Below are 19,980 nucleotides of genomic sequence, written 5' to 3' on the forward strand. Positions count from 1 at the left end.
TGCTGGCTTTGCTTTGTAGGCTGAGAACTCTGTTCTTGCTGCCAGACGCAGGGCCCTTGCCATAAGACATTAGAAGGCATCATGGAGAAGATTTGCCAAGGGGAGGCTGGCTGAAGGATTGGGGAAGAAAAGCCCGGCCTCCCCCTTGTGCTGCTGAGGTCTTAGTCTAGTCAGACATGGGTGACGCCACCTGTGCCTTAGTCATTCAGGGCTGCTGAGAGTAAGAGAAAACAAGCTTTTCCTGAAACGCAGGGTGCCTCCACAAGAGACAGGTTCTAGGAGTAAGTTAAAACCTCTGCTTTCTGGCACTTAACATCTTCTTTTGGCTCCTTATTTCAGAGCAAAAGTAACCTGAACCCTGATGCCAAGGAGTTTATTCCAGGAGTGAAGTACTGAATCTTCCTGAACCGTTTCAGGGGGACTTGGGGGTCCCTCCTTCCAGAGACAAAACTGCACAAAGAGGCGGGGGCTGGAGGGTGGTGGGGGTGCTCAGGGGAGGGGAAAGGAAGAGTGTCAAGCCGGACACTGTGAATGGAGTCCCTCTAATGTGGGCGTATCTCTTTTGTTCTGCTAGCCTGCATTTGGACACTTTGGATTGTTTTCCCTTTTTCCTTTTTCTTTTAACAGAATGGCTCTTTTTTCCATTTTTTGTTTGTTTTTGTGTGAGAGGATTGCGTTCTCTTTGCCTTTCCTTTTCCTTCTGTAGAGGATGTTTGTAAGTGTTAAGCATTTTTTGCCAGGATTAGTGTTTGGGAATGACCTGCAGCATACTCATCAGATTCCAGGAGAGCCTGAAGAATTCCTTACCATAGCCACAGAGCTGGTCGAATAGGAGGAGGGAAAGGGGAGCGTGGGGAGGAGAACTGGGCTGTGGGCCAGTGGGCTCTACGTTCACACTCCCACGGGTGGGATTTTTTACTGTGGCCTGTTGGAACTTCCTGCCACCCCCTTTTCTCTCTACAAAGAACTCCATCCTAGGACGTTCAGAGAACACAGACTGAACAGCTGGCTCACACTGACTTCAGCAGGAAGCAATCAGTCATGAATTCTCCTTTCAAAATCTATCATTGCCATGTCCTCGGGGTCCTGTGATGGAGCTCTTAAGCATCTGCTTATAGTCACCGTCAGTCTCATTGCAGTGGTGTCGGTTCGCCATCTCCTCCTCCAGCATCCCAGGCCCCTACTTCTGCCACCCTGTGGCTCCCTTGGTTTTTACCATGGCATTGGGGTAGTAGGTGGCACGCCGTGTTTACACCAGCAGCTCAGGCCTGGGGAATTCCTGTGGGGATGATTTTAACTCAGAAGTTGAACTGCACAACTGTGACTTTTACAATACTTACCTCTGTCAGCATTTGGACTGTCTTCACCTCTGCCAACTTTCTTCTCCTTGAAGGCTTTACTTCCTGGGGACTGTACACAGCAGGGTGGGTGATGTCCAAAGATTTATTTCCAGGATAGTTCTTATTGTTCACGTGGGTCCCTTGTGCAGTTTTGCCCATGGGCCCTTTAAGAGTACCCCCAATGGGAGGTACTTAAATGGGAGGAGCACACTCACCTCCCTGTCCATTATGTCTGGCCTTCTAGGCCCGCCAGGGTGGCTCAGGTGCCCTGCTGGTGAGATTGCTACACATGGTACCATCCTGTGTATCTCCTTGGGTGTTCTTCCTCCTTACCAAACGGGGTTTTTGTTACTACCACTCATGAGAAACTTAACCAAACACTAGCTCTTATGGTCAAGGGAAGAAGCTGACCAAACCTCCCTTCCCTCCGAGGCCTAGCACTTGCTGCCACATTTGGGTGCCTCTGCAGGACCACTTTGGCATAGGTGGGAGCATGCTGGAGTGCCCAGCTATGGATGAGAGGAGCCACTTTTCGAGAAGCCTTTGATTTCTTGATGAGCCAGATTAGGGTCATTTTTTAAAAACTCTGGACTGTTTCTCTTTCCTCCATAAGTTACCCTGGTGTTTCTTGCTCTGCTTCTCATCTTGGCTGGGTAAAGGGCACCAGTCATCGGAGAGCCGGTGGCCCATTCAGAGATGCTGGCAGGGGCTCCTTCCATCCCTCCCTTCACTAGAGATGATAGCAGCCCACTTTCAGCTCTGGGACTCAGATGCTCCTGTTAATGTCCCCGGATCCCAGAGGGTCAGGGAGCCTGCGAATCCCAGGCTGCTCCTCTTCCTCAGCCTTTAGGGGCAGTTGTGGAAACATTGGCTCTACTCTTGTCCCCTCGGTGATGGGGAAGGGGATGGTGGTTTTAAGTAACCATAGTCCTTTGGAAGAAAAAGAACAGACCAGCCATCCAGGTGAAAGGGCTTCATGGGTGACCTGGAGACCCGGCTGTGTTCAGGGTCTTGGCCCTCTGCCTCTATCCCATCCCCTATTTGGAAGCACCAAATCCCCATGGACAGAGGAGCCATAGGTGCCAGGCTCGCTTGGAAGCCCAGGGAGCAGCTTTGCAGGGGTGGAAAGTTGACCGTTCAGACCCTCTACACTGCCCCTCCCCAGTGGTCTCACCAGCTTCCTTCTCTTTACCCAGCCTCCATCTCTGTCCCAGCTTGAGTTGGGGCTGGGGGGCAGGGGAGAAAGGGGAAAGGGGTGGCTCGTCAGAGCTTTATGAGGGGGAGGAGGAGGAGCCCTTTGGAAATTAAAGCTTGTGTTCTAGAGGCCTCTTTAGAGGGAGTTGGACTTAAGTGACTACTCAATTCAACTTTAGTGTCTTTTACTTGGAAATGGAACCTGTGTAGTTATAGGATCATAGATCAAATCTGAAAGGGACCTTAGAGGCCATTGAATCCAACTTCTCTGTTTTACAAGTGAGGAAATTGAGGCAGAGAGGCTAAGTGATTTGCCCAGGTCACACAGCTAATAAGTGTCTGAGGCTGGATTTGAATTCAGGTCTTCCTGGCTCCAAGCCCAGCTGCTTCTCCAATCCTGGTTCTTAGTATGCACTTAGGCCCTGGGCAAGTGTGGAAATCCTAGGTTAGGAGGAATTATATTTCAGGAGCTGTTTAATGATTAAGATGAAATTCCTCACTAAGAGATGGTTTTTTCTTAATCTTCCTTAAAAAGCCTCTTTAAAATGGTGGCAGTCACGCTTGCCTTTTCAGGTTTCCCCACAGCACCAGCTGCACTTTGCCAGTGTCTCCCAGTATGTTCTGACTTCAGGTCAGTGTGGGGGAAGCAGCAGAGGGGAACCAGAAACATGTGAATGGGTTGTATCTAGCTCCCTAAGCCTCTGTACATAAGGGTGTTTGGGGAGCCAGAGTAGCAGAGGTCTTAAGTTTGCAGTGATCTGTGTATTTAGAGTTTCCAAGAAACGTCCAGCATCATTGTAATGGCAGCAGAAAGCTGGGGTGAAGGAACTCCAGGTCAGTGCAGATGCTGCTGTGGTTTGAATGGGATTGTTGGTTGTGTAGGAGAAATAGAGAGATGGAACTGCCCCTCTCTTGTCCAGGGTGGCAGCCAAGAACATGAGGTAGGGATAGAGCGCAGAGACGGGCCCTGGCTAATGGGCTTCTTAGACGTGTTGTGTCAGAGCCCGAAGAGTGTGATTGAATTGCTGGGAAGGTCAGCGAGCAGGTTGAGAACCGATCCCAACATGGGATGAGAGAGACTGAGCAGCCTGGAAGGGATGGTCAGATCTTGGGGTCTCAGTGTACCACCCCTCACCTGGGTGCACCATATTAGTAATTTGGAGAAGTAGGCAAAAGGGGAAGTAAGAAAGGGTCCCTAGCTGTAGACTTTTTTTCTTGTTTGTACTGTCTGACCTCCTCACTCTTTTCCCCCCAAATGCCCCTGGAATGTCAAGTTCTGTTGGTTGCTTTTCCTCAGTGGCTTGTGGAAGCCTATCTGCTGTGCCCTCTGCTGTCACAGATTAGAGTCGCAGTTCTGCACAACAGTCTAGTAACAAGTTTCTGGGGGAAAATATATGTATGTGTATATATACATATATTTATATTTTTCCATCCCTCCTTGCTAAGGGAGTTGGGCCTAGAAGAAGGAAACAACGTCTTCCATTTCCCATTAGCTCTTTGATTTTCTCTTCTACCCTTGCCAGTCTTGCATAGAAGGCTGAACACATTGGCCTTACAGGTTTCCTAGCTCAGATGCCTATCCCTGGAGGTAGAGAAGAAAGAAGCCGTTGAGGTCTTCCTGTTACCAAGCACATTCATTTGTCCGATTAGCTGTTCCCATGCTGGTCACCTCCACTTGAAAAATAGAAGCACATGGCAAAAGCAGAAACTTTGTTTGGTTATTTAAAGCTATAAAAATATGGAGTTTACTGTAGCCAGTACTAAATGATCACTGTGCCCTGTCTAAGAATTCAGAACCCTTCGTGTTTGCTGCTCTTTAGAGGATACTTCATCACAAACACAAAGCACACCTCGGCTTTCAGCCGCCGTTGCCACATAGCTAGATGCCTCAGGAAGAGCCATGGGAATGGTCAGGAAGCGGCCCAGACCTGGCTCCCTCCAAAGGATCGACCCTTCAGAGCCAGCTTCATTTTGTACACTCTTTTCCAAGAGCCGGAACTTCTCTGTTGGTTTTTTAAATGACAACTTTTGCTTGTTATTGGAGAGCTCAGATCTCATCTACCCTCTGTGCAAATAGCCCTGATGGAATAAATTATGGAGTAACAAGTGGACAGAACTTGAAAGCATCGCATTGAGAAGCCTCTCCCAACCAGCTTTCTGATGACCGTGGTAACCTCACTCCATGGATCATGCTGCCTTTAGTGGGGGAGGGGAGGAAAAGAAGGGGTGGGCTGATGCAGTGGGGGCTCCACCGGAAAGGGAGGCATGTATCAGGGGTGTCTAGACTGCTTTTTTGAGCTGCCGCTGCAGGACGACCTCCGGGTGGGTGGGTGGGTGGGCAGGTGGGCGGGCGGGGGACTTCCAGGTGTGGCTCTTGCAGAAATATCCAAAAGCACTTTGGGGAAGCATGTGCTACACAGGAGTTGGGTGAAGAGTTGTCTACAATATTTTGTTGGGAGAGGGAGAACAGAAGCTTAAAATGGTATTTTTTTTTCATAAAAATGTCAAAAAGGGAAAAAAAAAGTTAACTTTTCTGAACTTTGCTATTCAAACCAAATGGCAGCTCTTGAAAATTTCAATAAAATGAGAAGGTAATGATTGTCTGTGGTAGTCAGTCCTATGTGGGTCCTTCCTACATCAACTTCAGCTGCTTTGGGGTCTGTGACTCCCCCCACCTTCTCTCCACAGCTTTCTGGCCCAAGGACCCCTGCTTCACTGGGTGAGTGTGCTCTCCTGTTTCAGAATGCTGGAGGATATGGTACAGATATTAAGAGCCTGCTGTATGCAGCCCTGTGCAAAGGGAGAAAGCTTCAAAGCATGTCCCCACCTCCCCCAGTCCTGAGAGTGGGTTGTATCACATTGAAGAGCCCTAGGATCGAAGAAGTCAGGAGAGCTGGGTTCAAATTGCAGTGCTGTGGCCCAGGGAAAGTTCATCTCCCTTCTCTGTGCCTCAGTTTCCCTATCTAAATGAGAATGGTTGGAATAGCTCTCTTTTCAGCCAGTCTTATAAAAGATTCCCTCATCAAGAAGTCTTGTGTCCTCAGCCGGTGATTGTGTCCTTCCCATGCTTCAGAAGTTCCCGTGACTCCTAGGATCAGCTCATCTGTCCAGCTTCACTTTCATCTGTTCTCAATGTGTCACAGTTGATAGTTTGTAATTATGTGTAACCATCAGCTGATGAGCTGACGCTCTGTGTGGGCCAGCCAGATTGGCCCTGAGGCGCCTCTCGCACTTTTCCATTTTCTAGCTAGCTCAGGCTGCCCTCCATGCCTAGAATGCTCTCCCTCCTCACTTAGTCCTTCCAAGCTCAGGCCGTTGACCACCAGCCTGTCTCCATTTTGAATGGACTTCTGTGGATGTCAGCCCCAACAAAATGTAAAATCCTTGAAGATGGGGACCTAGCACAGAGCCTGACACACAGTAGGCACCTCAGTGCTTAGTGATTGGAGAGCAGCCTTAGTATAGACTATACATTACGGGGCCCGAAGGCCAACACTTTGACACTGTCTTAACTATGAAATAATGGGGTCTTTTGAGAAGTCTGTGATGTGAAGGGTGGGGGAGGTAACCCCACATCTCAGCATCTGGTACACCCAGGAAGTTGCCTAGGAGACACAGAGGTTAAGAACAAGGGTCACGGAACTAGGGTCAGAGGTAAAATTTGAGTCCAGATCTTGCACAAAGGGACTTCACAAAAACCTGAACTGTATCTTTTCCACAGCCTTATCTCTAGGGAATGTGGTATAGCCAGCACACCTCACTTAGGCTGGTGAGACATAAAAGTTCGAGAGACAATTTCTGGGTAATTAGTCATTTTATTAACAATGTCAACATTTTAAGAAGTCAGTGGCACTCTCAAATGCCAAAGATGGCAGTGGGGTCATGGCTTATAAGTCATTTTTCTCATTGGTCTGGTGGCTCAGGATCAAGATTGGAATCAAAGGAGACACTCCAAGAACATCTGCCTGTTAATAAGAGGTTTACTTAGCCATGACGTGGAAAGGGGAGGGTGGAACACTTGGCTCAGAGAGATGTTGCCCCCTCCCCTGCTGCACTCACATGCACCCTTGGGACACTGGCTGAGAGGAAAGGGCTCCGACTTCCTTTGTGCCGCTTGGTGACCAGGATTCCGTGGGTTGAGTGTTGGCTCTTGCTGGACATTTTCTCTGATCACACACGCATAGTAAGGACACGTCACAGATAAGCATTCTGAGGCTCAAATGGCAGCCAAGCTAGCAGGGAATACATGTGGGATGACTCCCAGACCTGGCTTCTTCCCAATAGGTGGCAGAATCTGTTTCTAGACCTAGGCATGGGTACCTGGCATTAAAGCAGAGTAAACACTCCTCATCTGTCTAAAGGCAGGAGCAAAGATGGTTTATCTTGCTTCGTATGTGACAGATTCTGAAGCAGGTAGTAAGGGGCATTGTGGATAGGGTGCTGGACTTGGGAGTCCTGCCCAAGACACACACTAGCTTACTCTGAACACATCACTCACCCCCTGCCTCAGTTTCCCCATCAGTAACATGGGGATAATAATGGCTTGGATAAAGGCACAGATAATAGTTTCTCAGGTATGCAGGTAACACTGCTGGTGGATAACTAACCCACTAGGTGACATGCTATAAATAGGCTGGAAGTGGGTTAAATCAAATGAGATGAAGCTTAACGAGAATAAATGCAAAGCCTTGCATTTGGGACAAAAATCAATCTCACCCAGTTTAAGATTGGGGAAGCACAGTTTGACAGCAGTACAGAAAAAGATCTGGGAGTTTTAGCGGACAGCAGGGTGACGGGGACGTCAGGCTGCATCATTTGGGAGATGCTCGTCCGCCCGTACTCTCCGCAATCAGACCTAACCACAACTTAAGGCAATTGATAAGAGTGCGTCTATGGAGGAGTAACCAAGATGGCGAAGGGCTTTGGGGCCATTCCATAGGAAGATTGGTTGAAGGAACTGGGAGTGTTTGCCTGGAGAAAAGAAGATTCGGGGATCATGCCAGAGGTATTCGTTAGCCCCAAGGGATGATTAGGAGCAGCGGGTAGATGTTGCAAAGAGGCAGATTGAAGTTTGAAATCAGGAAAAAATCTAAGCAATCAGAGAGGTCCAAAAGGGAGATGGACAGCCTCCAAAGGGGGTGGGTTCAAGCAGAAGCTGGTCAGCCACCTATGGGGTGCCTTATAGGAAGGACTCCTTTTATGTATGGGCTGGACTCAACATCATCTGAGGATCTCTCCAATTATGTGAGTTAGTTTTTGGACCTACTTCTGAGAGGTATGTATGAAGTACTAATAAATTTTAGCTATCTTTATTGATTAACAAAAGCACTGCAGTTTTTCAGCATCTGATGTCCACTGGCCTTGAGGTGGGAAGCCCAGCCCTAACTAGGAGAAGGTATGTTGAAAGAAGCTCTCTGCACTGTTGTCATAGTCCAGAGGAAGAGTCTCCCCAATAAACTGAGCCCCCAAGCTGGCTCCCCCCAGGGCAGAAGAGCACTTCAGTTTGAGCAGGGTGAACCTAGAGAAGGCTTTCTGGATCTTCCTTCCCTCAGCCAGGGTGGAGACAAAGCCTAGAATGGGAGAGAAAACAAGAGGGGTTTGGGCACAGAGCATGGTCTAGAAGCTCGGATGTGGCAGATTTCCTTGGGCAGTATGAGGTAGGTGACCTTGTGGTCGCTGCTTGGCCCCACTCCTCTCACCCCTCCCTGCCTGCTCCTCACTCAGGTCCCTCCCTGTTCACCTTCTTGCAGCAGCGCCCAGCTCTTCCATACAGAGCCCACGCACACGATGGGGAGGCCCGTTGGCTCTTGGAAAAGCGTCTGAGGGGAAATGAGAGAGTTATTAATGCTGGCTCTTAGGAGGGAGGAGAGGGCTACCAGCTCAGGGTCTTTCAGCAGCCTGGCCTGCCCCTCCTCCCACAAGGAGCCCAGACTGAGGGGGCCTCACAGGCACTGGAAGTGGTAGAAGAGGGATAATGGGAGGTCAGAGGAATTCAGGACTTGGAGATCATTTAGTACAATACCTTCACTTTATATTTGAGGAAATAGAGGGCCAGACCAAGGAGGTGCCTTGGCCAAGGTGGACAAGGTCCCACAGGAGCTACAAGGGGCAGAGCTAGGATTCTAACTCAGATCCACTGTCTCCACACCCAGTGTTCTGTCTGCCACATGCCGCAGCTGCGTGCATGCATGTACAGTCTGTTTTTAGCCCAAATGGGGTACATGCTCTCCTTACACAGTAGTTTATCTCCTGACTATACAGGCTGTTCTCCCATGCCTGTAATGCATTCTCTTCTCACCCTCTGTCAGAAGGCCTAGTTTCCTTCAAGGTTCAGTTCAAGCACATTTCCTGATCTCCAACTTGCCCCCCCCCCCCCACTACCTTCCCTATTCTGTATTTACTTCTCTGCGTAGATACATTTATTAAGCACTTGTGCTGTTTCTCCCATGCAATGTAAACTCCTTGAGGGCAGGCATTATTTTGTTTCTTTTTGTCCTCAGCATAGCACCTCAAAATAATAAAGTCTTGTTGAATTGGAGTGAATTAGAAAGTTGACTGTGGATCTCAATAGGGGAAGCATCAGAACTTGAACCCTGGGCTGACTCCAAGGCCAGTCTTCTGTCTACAGCACCATGCTGCTGCCTCTTGAAGAAACAAACTCAGGGTATGAAAGAGGAGGACAGAGATGTGGGTGAGTGGGGACAAGGAGCTAGAACAGACACAGATAAGAGAAATGAAAATGGAGTCAGAGTAAGCCTCATTTTCAGCAGCCATGAAGGTGGGATTTCTTTGCTTGTCTGTTGTCCTCCCCACAATGCCCAGGTTCCCCATACCCCACCTCCGCTTACCACGTGTATCTTGGGCAACACAGCCAGTATGTGTCTGGCCAACACTTCTCCAGCCTTCCTGAAGATATGTTGGCAGAGAGCGTCACCCTGATAAGCACCTAGAATGAAGAAGCAAGGCAACTGAAGAATGAAGGAGCCTGGACTCAGCTTCACCCTCCACTCACTCATTTACCTCTGCATCAATCCATAGAAATTAGGTCTCTACAGAGCATCTTGTACATGTCCAACCCTGCGCTAGACACTTCAAGGAAGGGAAGAGAAGGAAAAAGTTACTGAAGTTACTGCCACGGGCAGCTGGAGAAACCTGATCCAATGAGGACTTTTGAGCAAAAGAATAGATGGCCAAATCCATGCATGAAGAAGCTTAATCTGGCAGCCATATGAGTGTGAGAAGTGGATGTAGGGATCCCTGATAGAGCATTGTGATAGCGAGAATGAGGGCTGGGAAGAAACTGAGCAGCCATGATGCCAAAGAAGATGGCCAATGTAATGCCTTCTTAAATGCACAGAGAACAGAAAAGAAGTTCGAAACGAAGCCCAGACGAGCAAGACGGTTATGAAAATAACAAGCCGGAATCCTTGTATACTTTCTTTAAAAAGCAAACAATGAAATGGAGATTCAATTTCATAGAAAATCACCTTTTTGTGATCAGTGGATATGGAAATGTGTGTGTGTGTGTGTGTGTGTGTGTGTGTGTGTGTGTAGAAAAAAAAGTTCAAGAAAGTCTCCAGAGCAGAGCACCAAGAATCGATGGCGTTTGGTTGAAGTGAGGTCTGATTCTTGATTCTCATTTCTGCTCACTGCCCTTCCTTTCCCTTATGGAGGCTCTGCAGGAACCAAGATGGACAAGACCACAAGGCTATGCTTCCCACCCTATCCCTCCTGTACCTTCAGCAACTTTCCGGCAAAATCCAGCAAACTTGGATTTATCGAAGTTTCTATAGAAGTGGTCGAGGAGTTCTATCCGGCCAGAAACCTGAGGGTACAGAAAGGTGCTTAGGTGGTCATCAGAAAAGAGAAAGCTTTCCCAGACAGCCTCCCGTTACGGAGAGTGGCAGCTGTGTGGTTTGAAGACAATTGGAGGGATGACTAAACTTACTCCTAGAAATTCTAGGAAACCTGGGAATTGTATTGTCAAAGGCTATGGAGCTCAAAGTGACCTTAACAGAATCAGAGCCACAGAAGGTCATCTGAAGGTCATCTAGTCCATCTGTCTCATTTTACAGATGAATCAACTGACCCTTACAGAGGAAGGAACCTGTCCCAGGCCACAAAATCTCCTCCTAGAGCCAGGACTAAAATCAGGTCTCCAGACAGTCATTCCAGGGCACTTTTCACACCAGTCTCCCTCTCTAACCGCTTCTGCCTTTTTCTTAACCAGTAGCCTCTTTTGTAGGAAAACCTAATTCTTAAGACTTCATCCTGAAACCAGAGACCATCTAGGGTCTAGCCCAAAGTCTTCATTTTATGAGGGAAGAAAACCAAGGCCTAGAAAGAAGCTTTGAATTGCAGGTGGTCAGGTTTTGAGCCCACGCCCCAAACACAGGTCCCTGAAATTTCAGTCCAAGACTTTGTCCTCACCTGCACTCAAGAATTAAATAATAAAAAAAGAAAACCAAATCACGAGTATCAAAAATGAAAAAGGTGAATATACCACTAATGGAGTAAAACCAAAGCAATTATTAGGAGTTATTTTTGTCCAATGATATTCAAATAAATTTAATAATTTAAGTGAAATAGAAGAACACTTACAAAAAGATAAATGGCCTAGATTAACAGAAGAGAAAATAGAATATCTAAATAAACCTGTTTGAGAAAAATAAATTGAATAGGCCATAAATGAACTTTCTGAGAAAAAAGCATGAGGATCAGATGGATTTGTAAGTGAATTCTACTAAACATTTAGACATGAACTAACTCCAATATTAAAAAAAATTATTTGGATGATAGGTAAAGAAGTCCTACCAAACTCCTTTTATGAAACATATATGGTGCGGATATCTAACCCAGGAAGAGCAAAAACAGAGAAAGTAAATTATAGACCAATTTCACTAATGAACACTGCAGCAAAAATCCTAAATAAAATACTGGGTAGGAGACTACAACAATATATCACAAAGCTTATACATTGTGACCGAGTGGGATTTATACCAGGAATACAGGGATGGGTTAACAGCAGAAAAACTAGCAGCATAATTGATTATGTCAATAACAAAAATCCTATGATATCAATAGATGAAGAAAAAGCTTTTGACAAAATACAACTCATTCCTATTAAAAACACTTGAAAGCATAGGTATAAATGGATTGTTCCTTAAAATGATAAGAAGCTCTACCCAAAACCGGTGGGGAGCCTGCGGCCTTAAGGCCATGTGTGGCCTTCTAGGTCCTTAAATGTGGCCTTTTGACTGAATTCAAATTTTACAGAACAAATTTGTTGACTGAGGGAGGACTAATGTCCCAGTTTCCAAAAACACAAAAAGAAAGGAAGAGAGTCTGCAAACTTTAGGCCAGTGAGCTTGACTTTGATTCCTGGGAAAATTCTAGACTAGATTGTTAAAGGGAAGGTTGGTGAGCATCTAGAAGGGAAGCAGTTATTACAAGAGTCAGCAGGTGCTTCACTGAGAGCGGGTCATGCCAGACTAACTCTTCACCTGCATTTACCTTAATTTCCTCAACTGTAAAATGGGTGAGTTGGACTCAATGGCATCTAAGCTCATGGCCCCGATCTCCTTGTATCCACAGACCTGTAATCTGGCCTTGTTTGCCCCTCCTCCTAGGCTCCCAGGTTTGTAATTTCACATTATCCTGGATTCCCCATTCTTTCTCACTCCGATTACCCAGTCTCTTTCTGCATGTGTGTATATGTGTATCTTGCTACCTAGAGTCCTGCTGTGACAAAACATAGACTTCCTCCTCTCCCCCTCACCAAAGGCAGCTGGGGAAGGTGCTCCTCTCCCTACCACTGCCTCTGAGTTGCCCTCCCTTCCACCACACCAAGCCTGGGACAGGTGGGACTTGGGGGAGGAGGGACCTACCTGGAAGTAGTCGAACATAGCTTTTTTGAGGTGGTCTATCTTATGTGGAGCCACCTCCAGGTTGTCCATGGTGTCAAAAACTGCCTTCACTGCCTGATGTGCAATCCAGTAGGCTGTGGAGAAAATGGGTAAGCCGGAAGGGAGATGGTCTCCTCTGTGGTGCAAGTGAGGAAGCTGAGGCCCAGAGGGTCAGCAGGTCACACAACAAGGGAGTGTGAAGGCTAGACATCAGAAGTCTGGGCCCCCCAACCCAAGGCTCTGTTGCCACAGTAAAGTCAGGCCTCTGGATTTGGAACCAGGGGATATGGGTCCAGAACTGGCACTTTCTACCTCTGCCACCTCAGGCATGTTACTTCCCCTCCTCATCTGTAAAATGAGATGGTTGGATTAGATGATCTCTGAGGCCCCTTCCACCTAAAGTCCTGTGATTCTGCCTCCACCTGGCACCTGGCATCCAGTCTCATCTCCAGAGAGACTGGAGTCTGTGGACTCTGCTGTACTCTGGCATCCACTCAGAGACAAGTTAGAATCTGGAGACTTCGACGGCTGAGGAAGGAGCTGGGAGTGTTTAGCCTGGAGGGGAGAAGCTTGGGTGGGGCATGACTGATGTCTTCAAACATCTTAAAGGGCACTTGGCCTTGTTCTGTGGGCCCTACAAGGCAGAACAAGCCTCAGTAGGCTGCCTGGGTGGAAGTGGGTTCTCCCTCACTGGAGGCAAAGGTAGAATGACCCCTTGTTGGGAATGTGATGGGGGATTCCCAGAGGTAGGCAGCTAGGTGGATCAGGGGAGCAAGTCTACTGAGGCTTGTGGACTTGGGGTCAGGAAGACCAAAGTTCAAATCTGTGACCTTCTACTCTAGAGGCCAGCTTGAGGGCATTGGGCAGGGAGAGATACAACTGCTGTCACTGCCACTTCCCATTCTCACCAGAGCCTTCATCCCCTATGAGGTGTCCCCAGCCACCACATCCTTCCTCAGAGCCGTCCGGGTTGACTAGTCTGCAGCTGGATCCTGTCCCGGAAATGAGCACCACTCCACCTGGAGGAAGAGAGGGCTGGGCTCAGGAACTTTCCAATGGCAGAGACACAGTTAAACACGCCTACTCCCTGAAGCCTAGACGATCTGGGGCAGCAACTGAGGACAGTTTTCAGACCCCGTGAGGAGAATGGAGTACACACTCCAGGAAAGACCCTATGGTTGGATCCTTTCTCAAGGAGTGAGGATTGTGTATGGAAAAGACAGCGTAATCTGAATCCTGGATTTCCCAGCCAGTGGCCTGGCTGCCCTGGAAGGGGCCATTACCACCTGGCTGGCCTCCAGATCTCCTTTCTCTTCCCCCTTCTTTATAAAAACCCTAATTTGAACATACTCTGCTCTAACGTTTAGCTCTGTCACTTTGACCACCCTTCTTGGGACATTTCTCTGCTTCTAGAGCAGAGGGGTCTTAGCCTGGAGTCCATGAATTTATTGTTTTTAATATTCTGATGTCTGTATTTCAATATAATTCTATCTTATGTATATTTTATTTTATGCACTTAAAATCATGATTCTGAGAAAGGGTCCATGGCACAAGAAAAGTTCTCGAACCCCTGCTCTAGAGGTCCCTAACTTTGGACCCCCTCCCAACATTTTTTCCCCTTCAACCAAATATGCTTCCTTCCCTCCCTGCTCTGGGCTACCTGGAGTGGGACAGAAGGTGAAGTCAGATGGTCAGCCCAGAGGACGTCCAGAGAGGCTTAGGAACTAAGGAAGATGGTACCAGCTGTTTCCAGCGAATGTCTCCTCCTCCAGGGAGCAGAGAATTCTGGAGGGAGCCAGTCCTCCCAGTGTCCGAAGCCAGAGGTCCTGATGGGGGCCCTGTCAGTGAGGCCGGTCTTACCCTTGGCGGTGGCCGTGGCAATGGACCCGGCTGCATCCGTAGAGACGAAGTAGCTGTCACTCAGGTCAGGGTAGTGGCTTTGCAACTGCTCCGTCAAGGGGGACACCCCACCGCTCTGCTCCCCCCCGCTCAGGCTCAGGCCCTGCCGTTGGGAAAAGATCAGATTTCAGGGCTGACCCTGCTCAAGCCTCTTCAACAGATCCCCGCTGTCCTCAGGGTCACATCCAACCTCTTTATCCTCCAAATCAGGGGCTCCAGCCTGCCTTTGCTGCTTTTTCTTTATCCCAACTCCACTCCACTCAAGCCAGCCCCCCACTACTCTCTAATTGTACCAGCCTTTGAGTCAGAAAGACCGGTGTTCACGCCCTGCTTCTGGCATATAGGATGGACATGAGGAAATTGTTAATTTTAAAAAATCCGAAGAATAAAAGAACCCAAAATCCCCAGCATCTAACACAGGGTCTGGCACACAGTACGCTCTTGATAAATTCATACTGAATTGAATGAAGTCAGGAGGAGAACTTATTTTGAGGAGACGAGTGTAGGTTGCAATGCTAGCAAAACATGGAGGCTGTGTGCTATCCTAGAAGGGTTGAAGGATTTAAAATCAGGGCTCAAATAAGCTCCCTAACTCTATTAGCTTTGTGACCTTGGGCAAATCACTGAACCTCTGTCCTTAGTCTTCTCTCTTGTTTTGGAGGCAACTGGGGTTAAGTGACTGGCCCAGGGTCACAAAGCTAGTAAGTATCTGAGGCCACATTTGAACTCAGGTCCTCCTGACTCCAGTGTCAGTGCACTATCCACTCTATCTAGCTGCCCCAAGCTCAGTTTTCTCAACTGTTAAATGAGAGAATCAGATTAAATGATATCCACGCCTTCTTACCCTGTTGTCGGTTCATTTGTCCCCTAACTGGTGACCCAGGGGATCCTACGGGTGTTCTCAGTCCTAGGTTTTCAGGTGTTGATGCATGCCCAGCTCTTAATTTCCCAGATCCCCCATCTGACTTCTGCCCCAGACTCACCAGGCAGCGCAGTGGTTCATTGGTCCTGATCCCAGCTTTCTTCTTGGCCTCATTCACCATGTCATTGATCCTTTCCGCACATGTCTCCACCCCAATCAGCTGGTCCCAGGAGAGAAAGGCTTTGGACTATCCCATCTACCTCCCCTTCCCACCCCTGTCACCCCCTGTCCCAACCTCTCCTCTCCAGGCAGCAGAATGATACGGTCACAGATGAGCAAGTGAGCGCCAAGCAACCCTTCCCTCAATTCCATCTTACCCATTGGTTGGTGCTTGGTCCTTCAGTTTCCGCTACAACCTTGCCTTTCTGATTCAGCAGCACGGCCTTGGAGTGGGTGGCCCCCCTAGGGAATAGCCCAAACTCAACCTCACCTCTGGTCTCATGGCAGAGAAACAGCCCCTGCCCTCAGGATGCCCCTCGTATGGTGGGGAAGATACAAGCCTAACTTCTCTTCCTCAAATCCTACCCATCTGTCAAAGCCTACCCCTTCTTCCATGGGGACTTAGTTTCCCTTTCTCCTCTGAGAGGTCCTGTAGTATTGACTATATGATCACTCAATCTCAGACTGCAGAGGACCAGACCTGTGGTGTTACTGATGCAGGGAAGTGCCAGTAAATAAATTCCCCATGCAGAGCTGAACTACTTATCATCTCAGGGAGTTAGCTGGCATTCCAAGGCCAGTGGGTGCTACAGGAGACACCTGAACTCAGATCTTCTGACTCCAAAGCCTGCTCTCTGTCCACCAGGCCACAGCTGCCTCTGGTAACAGTAGCTGGCCTTTATGGAGAACTCCAGAAGCCCCTATTCGAGTTTCCCCCCTCTGCTAGTTAAATGCCTGTAGGTCCCTCCTCCAACTCGACATCAAGATTCCTGGCGCTCAGACTGTAATCAAGGCTGTGGCTCTGACTTGTGTGAGCATGTTACAGCCTGTGCCCGGCCTCCCTGTGAAATAAGGAACAGTCACCTCCAGGGACACAGTCAGAGTCTAAAGGCGTCTTAGATATCTCTCTTTCCATCTCTTCATTTTACAAATGAGCAAATGTGGGCCCAGAGAGGAAGCAACGTGCCCAAGGACCACACTGTTAGCTAATAGCAAAAAAGGAATGGAAATTCACTGCCTTGGCTCCCAGCACAGTGTTCTTAAAATCAAGCCTCCTCTGAAGAAGTGATATGGCATGGCGGGCTGGCCGGATGTAAATGGCCACTAGTTCAAATCTAATGTGGTGTGACCTTGGGAGCCCCTCTCTGGGCTTGGTCCAGATGACTCCCACAGCCCTACAATCCAGCGAGGTGTGACCCAAGAGTACACACAGAGCCAAGTTAGACTATCCATATATAGTCACTGTGCCCACTGTACTTGGGATCGGGAGGGACCCAGGTTCAAATCCTGCCTCTGACAATGGCTCTCTGTGTGACCTTGGACAAATCACTTCTCCCTTCTCCAAGTCTCAGTTTCGTCATCTGGACAACGGCAGTAACAGGCTCACGCTACCTGCCCCAGAGTAACGTGTCATCGGAACGAGTGGGCGCAGCCTCGGGGACAGCTAGGCGTGGACGCGGAAAGACTCCTCCTGAGTTCAAATCCAGCCTCAGCACTTCCTAGCTGTGTGACCCTGAGCGACTCATTGAACTCCGTTTGCCTCAGTTTCCTCATCTGTAAAGTGAGCTGGAGAAGGAAATGGCCAACCGCCCCAGTCCCTTTGCCAAGAAAACCCCCAAGCGTGGTCATGAAGAACTGAACACGACTGCAAACAACGGAGCCACAAGAGGTCTAGTGACCTCTCCTCCCTCCAGAGCCAAGTGAGATAAGGAGACGACAGCCCCTCCAGGAACGTCTGGGCGGAAGATCCAGCTTATCTCTCCACACCGTGTCCATTCCAGCCAGACTGACCGATCTGTTATCCACCCCAGCAATCTCTTCCCTCCACAGATCTCCCATCTCCTGGCCCGAGTGCTCCGAATGCACTCACTGGACTTCCATCTCGCAGACCACCACCTCCTACTTCAGTTCTCCCTGATCCTCCAGATAGCATTTTCCCCTTCAATCACTTTTACTTTGTAAACACTTCTATGAACTCATTCATGTACATGCTGTGGGGAAGCCCAATAGACACAAGCTGCTTCATTTTTATCTCTGTATCCCCAGAATCTAATTCAGTACGGGGAAGTAGTAGGAATTAATTCATGCTAATTGCTGAATTAAAAAGCTGTTACACCCATCCTGGCAGGAAGGGAGGAAAGGCTTGGGTCAGGGTAGCAGCATCAACAACAAAGGATGGGGCTAGGTGAGAGATTTAATAAGGAAGAATTAGCAGGTGCACGTGATTCTCATATCCAGCTCTAACCTCTCCAACTGCCTGGCAGACATCTGAAACTCAACACGACCAAAACTGAACGCATTTCCCCCCCCAACCCATCCCGTTGTCCTTTCCTCCCTATTACTAGAGGGCACCACCAGCCTCGAGGTGCCCCTGGCCTCCTCACTATCCCTCGCACCCCCACATCCAGTCTGCTGCCTTTGCAGCATCTCTCCTCCTTTCCGCTCTGGCACTGCCCCCACTCTGGACCATTCCCCTTCATTACCTCATGCCAGGACTACTGCGGTAGCCTGCTGGTGGGTCTGCCTGCCTTGCCTTCCCATTCATCCTCCACTCAGATGTCAAATGGATCTTTGTAAAGTGCAACTCTGACCACATCATCCCCATATTTCATAAACTCCAGTGGTTCCCCATCCAATATAAAATCACGTTTAGCTTTTTTTTTAGGCCCTTCATAACCTGGCCGGCCCCTCCCTCCCTTTCCAATCTTTACTCTGGAAGTAACTCCAGGCACTGAGTCAGTGACATTGGCCTCCAGCCTGTCTCACACAACACAGGTATCTCTCCACTCCAGGCTCCCCTTACCTGGAATGCTCCGCCTCCTCCTGTCTAAAATCTCTCTTGTACTTCCTTACTTAGGATCGGCACCTACAGTGGAGACCACCTCCAATGTATCCAGTCTATCTTTTGTTTGCACAGAGTTATTTCCACGTTATCTCCCTCACTACAAAGTGAGCTCTTGGAGGGCAGACACGCTAGGTGCTTAATCAATGCCTGGATGTCGGGGGCTGTGGGGTTTACGAGGCCCTCAGCCAGGTGCACAGTGATGGGAAGCTAAAGACTCAGGTTCAAATCTCAGACACTTCCTGGCCGTCTGACCCCGGGCCGGCCGCTTTAATTCTCTCCGCCTCAGTTTCCCTCATTGTCACGCGAAGGGGCTGGATGATCGCTCCCAGCTCTGAGCCTGCGATCCTGCGGGGCACGGTCCCCGGCTCTCTCTCACACTCCCGCACCATCACAAACACCGACGACCGCACCTGGCGGCACCTGGACCGGAGGCGCGCGCGATCCCCGCACACCTCCACTTACCTGGGAGGAGGCAGCCCCCCGGGCAGGGGCCCCCAGCCCCAGCACTCACCCCTCCACGCCCCCGAACAGCCCCGCCATGGGGCCGATCCCGGCCGCTGGCTCCCGACCGCGCGGCGCCCCGAGCCCTCTGCCCGGCTCGGCCGGATTCCGGCCACGTCCAGCTCCGGCTCAGGCCGGCCCGTCATGTGACGGCCTCATTGTCTCGCCAGCGGCTGATTTCCGCAAAGCCGGGGAGGGCGGAGCGTCGGGGTCCCGCCCCGAGGAGGAGCGAGCCGGTGATGTGGGAGCGTGTCTGAGCGTGTCTGTGAGTGGGAGGGGCCGGGGAGCTCCTCGGGGCTCCAGCCCGGCCCGGGACTTGTCCTGCCGCGGCTCGGACTAGCTGCCGGTTCAGGACCCTTCCGGTGTGGACGGGGTGTGCGGTCGTGGGGGACCCCGGGCGGGGTGGGGCTGTCTGTGAGCGCGTGTCTCTCCTAGGGTGCTAGTGGCGTCGGGCTCGAGCTCTGTGCTTTTACCTGTAAGCGCGTGAATGTGTGTGCGTGTGTGTAACTTTGTGTGTGTCTGTGTACCTGCGTGAGCCTACGACGGTGTCTGGAAAGGGTGCGCTGTCCTAAGCGCCCTCCTTCCTTGGGTTGGGAGCGGACTGGGGTCTTCCTCCCCCTTCCCTCTCTCGGGAAGCTAGTGGCGAAAGAGGAACGATTGCGTGGTCTGGAGGCGCCGAGCAGCCAGGAGGGGGCCCCCCAGATCAGCGAGTGGCCTGCCGTTCCCATCTAAGAACTGACGACAGGCAGAGAAAGGTCCTCGTCCAGACCCTGCCACCCAATGCCCCTCAGACACACAACCACTTTCTCCATGTCTGTCCCATCACACCGCCCACCCCAACATATGCGTGTGTTAACTTGGAACCAAGGGTCTGACGTCCTATGAAGATACACGTGTACACAAATAAACCCACTCATTCATTTCCCCACAGACAGACAGACAGAGACCAGCACAGACTGGAGGGGAAATTCACCCATCAGTAGGATTCGAGGTTGAGGGCTGCAAGAGCCTTGAAAAGGCCAAATGCCACATTTTACAGAAGAGGAAGTTACCTTCGGATGGGGGAAGGCATTTTCCAAAGGTCGCACAAGTAGCCCAGATGGACTCGAAGCCAGCTTTTCTGATTGTAGATATCCAGGACTCTGCCATTTCTAAGAAAGAATATTTCTCTTAGTTTTCACTGTTAAAAGAAAAGAAAAAGAGCTTGCGGGGATG

At 49.6% G+C, this 19,980-nt stretch overlaps 2 protein-coding genes across 8 annotated transcripts in view; one reads left to right on the forward strand and one right to left on the reverse strand.

Annotated features, from left to right (window-relative positions):
- Positions 1 to 5,133, forward strand: part of PAIP2B (poly(A) binding protein interacting protein 2B) — a 74,984-nt gene extending 69,851 nt beyond the window's left edge. For 2 of the 3 annotated variants that reach the window (XM_036753109.1, XM_036753108.1), the window contains exon 4: positions 340 to 458. In XM_036753109.1, the coding sequence (XP_036609004.1) occupies positions 340 to 396 (57 nt within the window). In that variant the 3' untranslated portion in view covers positions 397 to 458. Of the gene's footprint in view, positions 1 to 339 lie in introns of all 3 variants that reach the window. The other variant, XM_036753107.1, reaches the window with a different exon arrangement.
- A 1,200-nt stretch (positions 5,134 to 6,333) lies between these two features.
- On the reverse strand, positions 6,334 to 18,914 carry NAGK (N-acetylglucosamine kinase). Of its 5 annotated transcripts, XR_005009930.1 has the most exons (11): positions 18,776 to 18,897; positions 15,578 to 15,662; positions 15,322 to 15,420; positions 14,300 to 14,441; positions 13,348 to 13,458; positions 12,422 to 12,534; positions 10,272 to 10,359; positions 9,383 to 9,480; positions 8,275 to 8,353; positions 6,594 to 8,104; positions 6,334 to 6,499 (listed from the first exon to the last, which is right to left on the reverse strand). XR_005009930.1 is itself a non-coding variant. In XM_036751383.1 (10 exons), the coding sequence occupies exons 1-10, from the start codon at positions 18,802 to 18,804 to the stop codon at positions 7,920 to 7,922; spliced, it is 1,029 nt and encodes a 342-aa protein (XP_036607278.1). In that variant the 5' UTR covers positions 18,805 to 18,914; the 3' UTR covers positions 6,334 to 7,919. The 5 variants fall into 5 exon arrangements, 4 of the variants coding, with proteins under 4 accessions (XP_036607278.1, XP_036607281.1, XP_036607280.1 ...); XM_036751383.1 differs by having other exon boundaries at positions 6,334 to 8,104; positions 18,776 to 18,914; XM_036751386.1 differs by having other exon boundaries at positions 6,334 to 8,104; positions 18,772 to 18,911.
- Positions 18,915 to 19,980: the final 1,066 nt, after the last annotated feature.

This window comes from Trichosurus vulpecula, chromosome 3 (genome assembly GCF_011100635.1).
Source record: "Trichosurus vulpecula isolate mTriVul1 chromosome 3, mTriVul1.pri, whole genome shotgun sequence".
Taxonomy (NCBI): Eukaryota; Metazoa; Chordata; class Mammalia; order Diprotodontia; family Phalangeridae; genus Trichosurus; species Trichosurus vulpecula.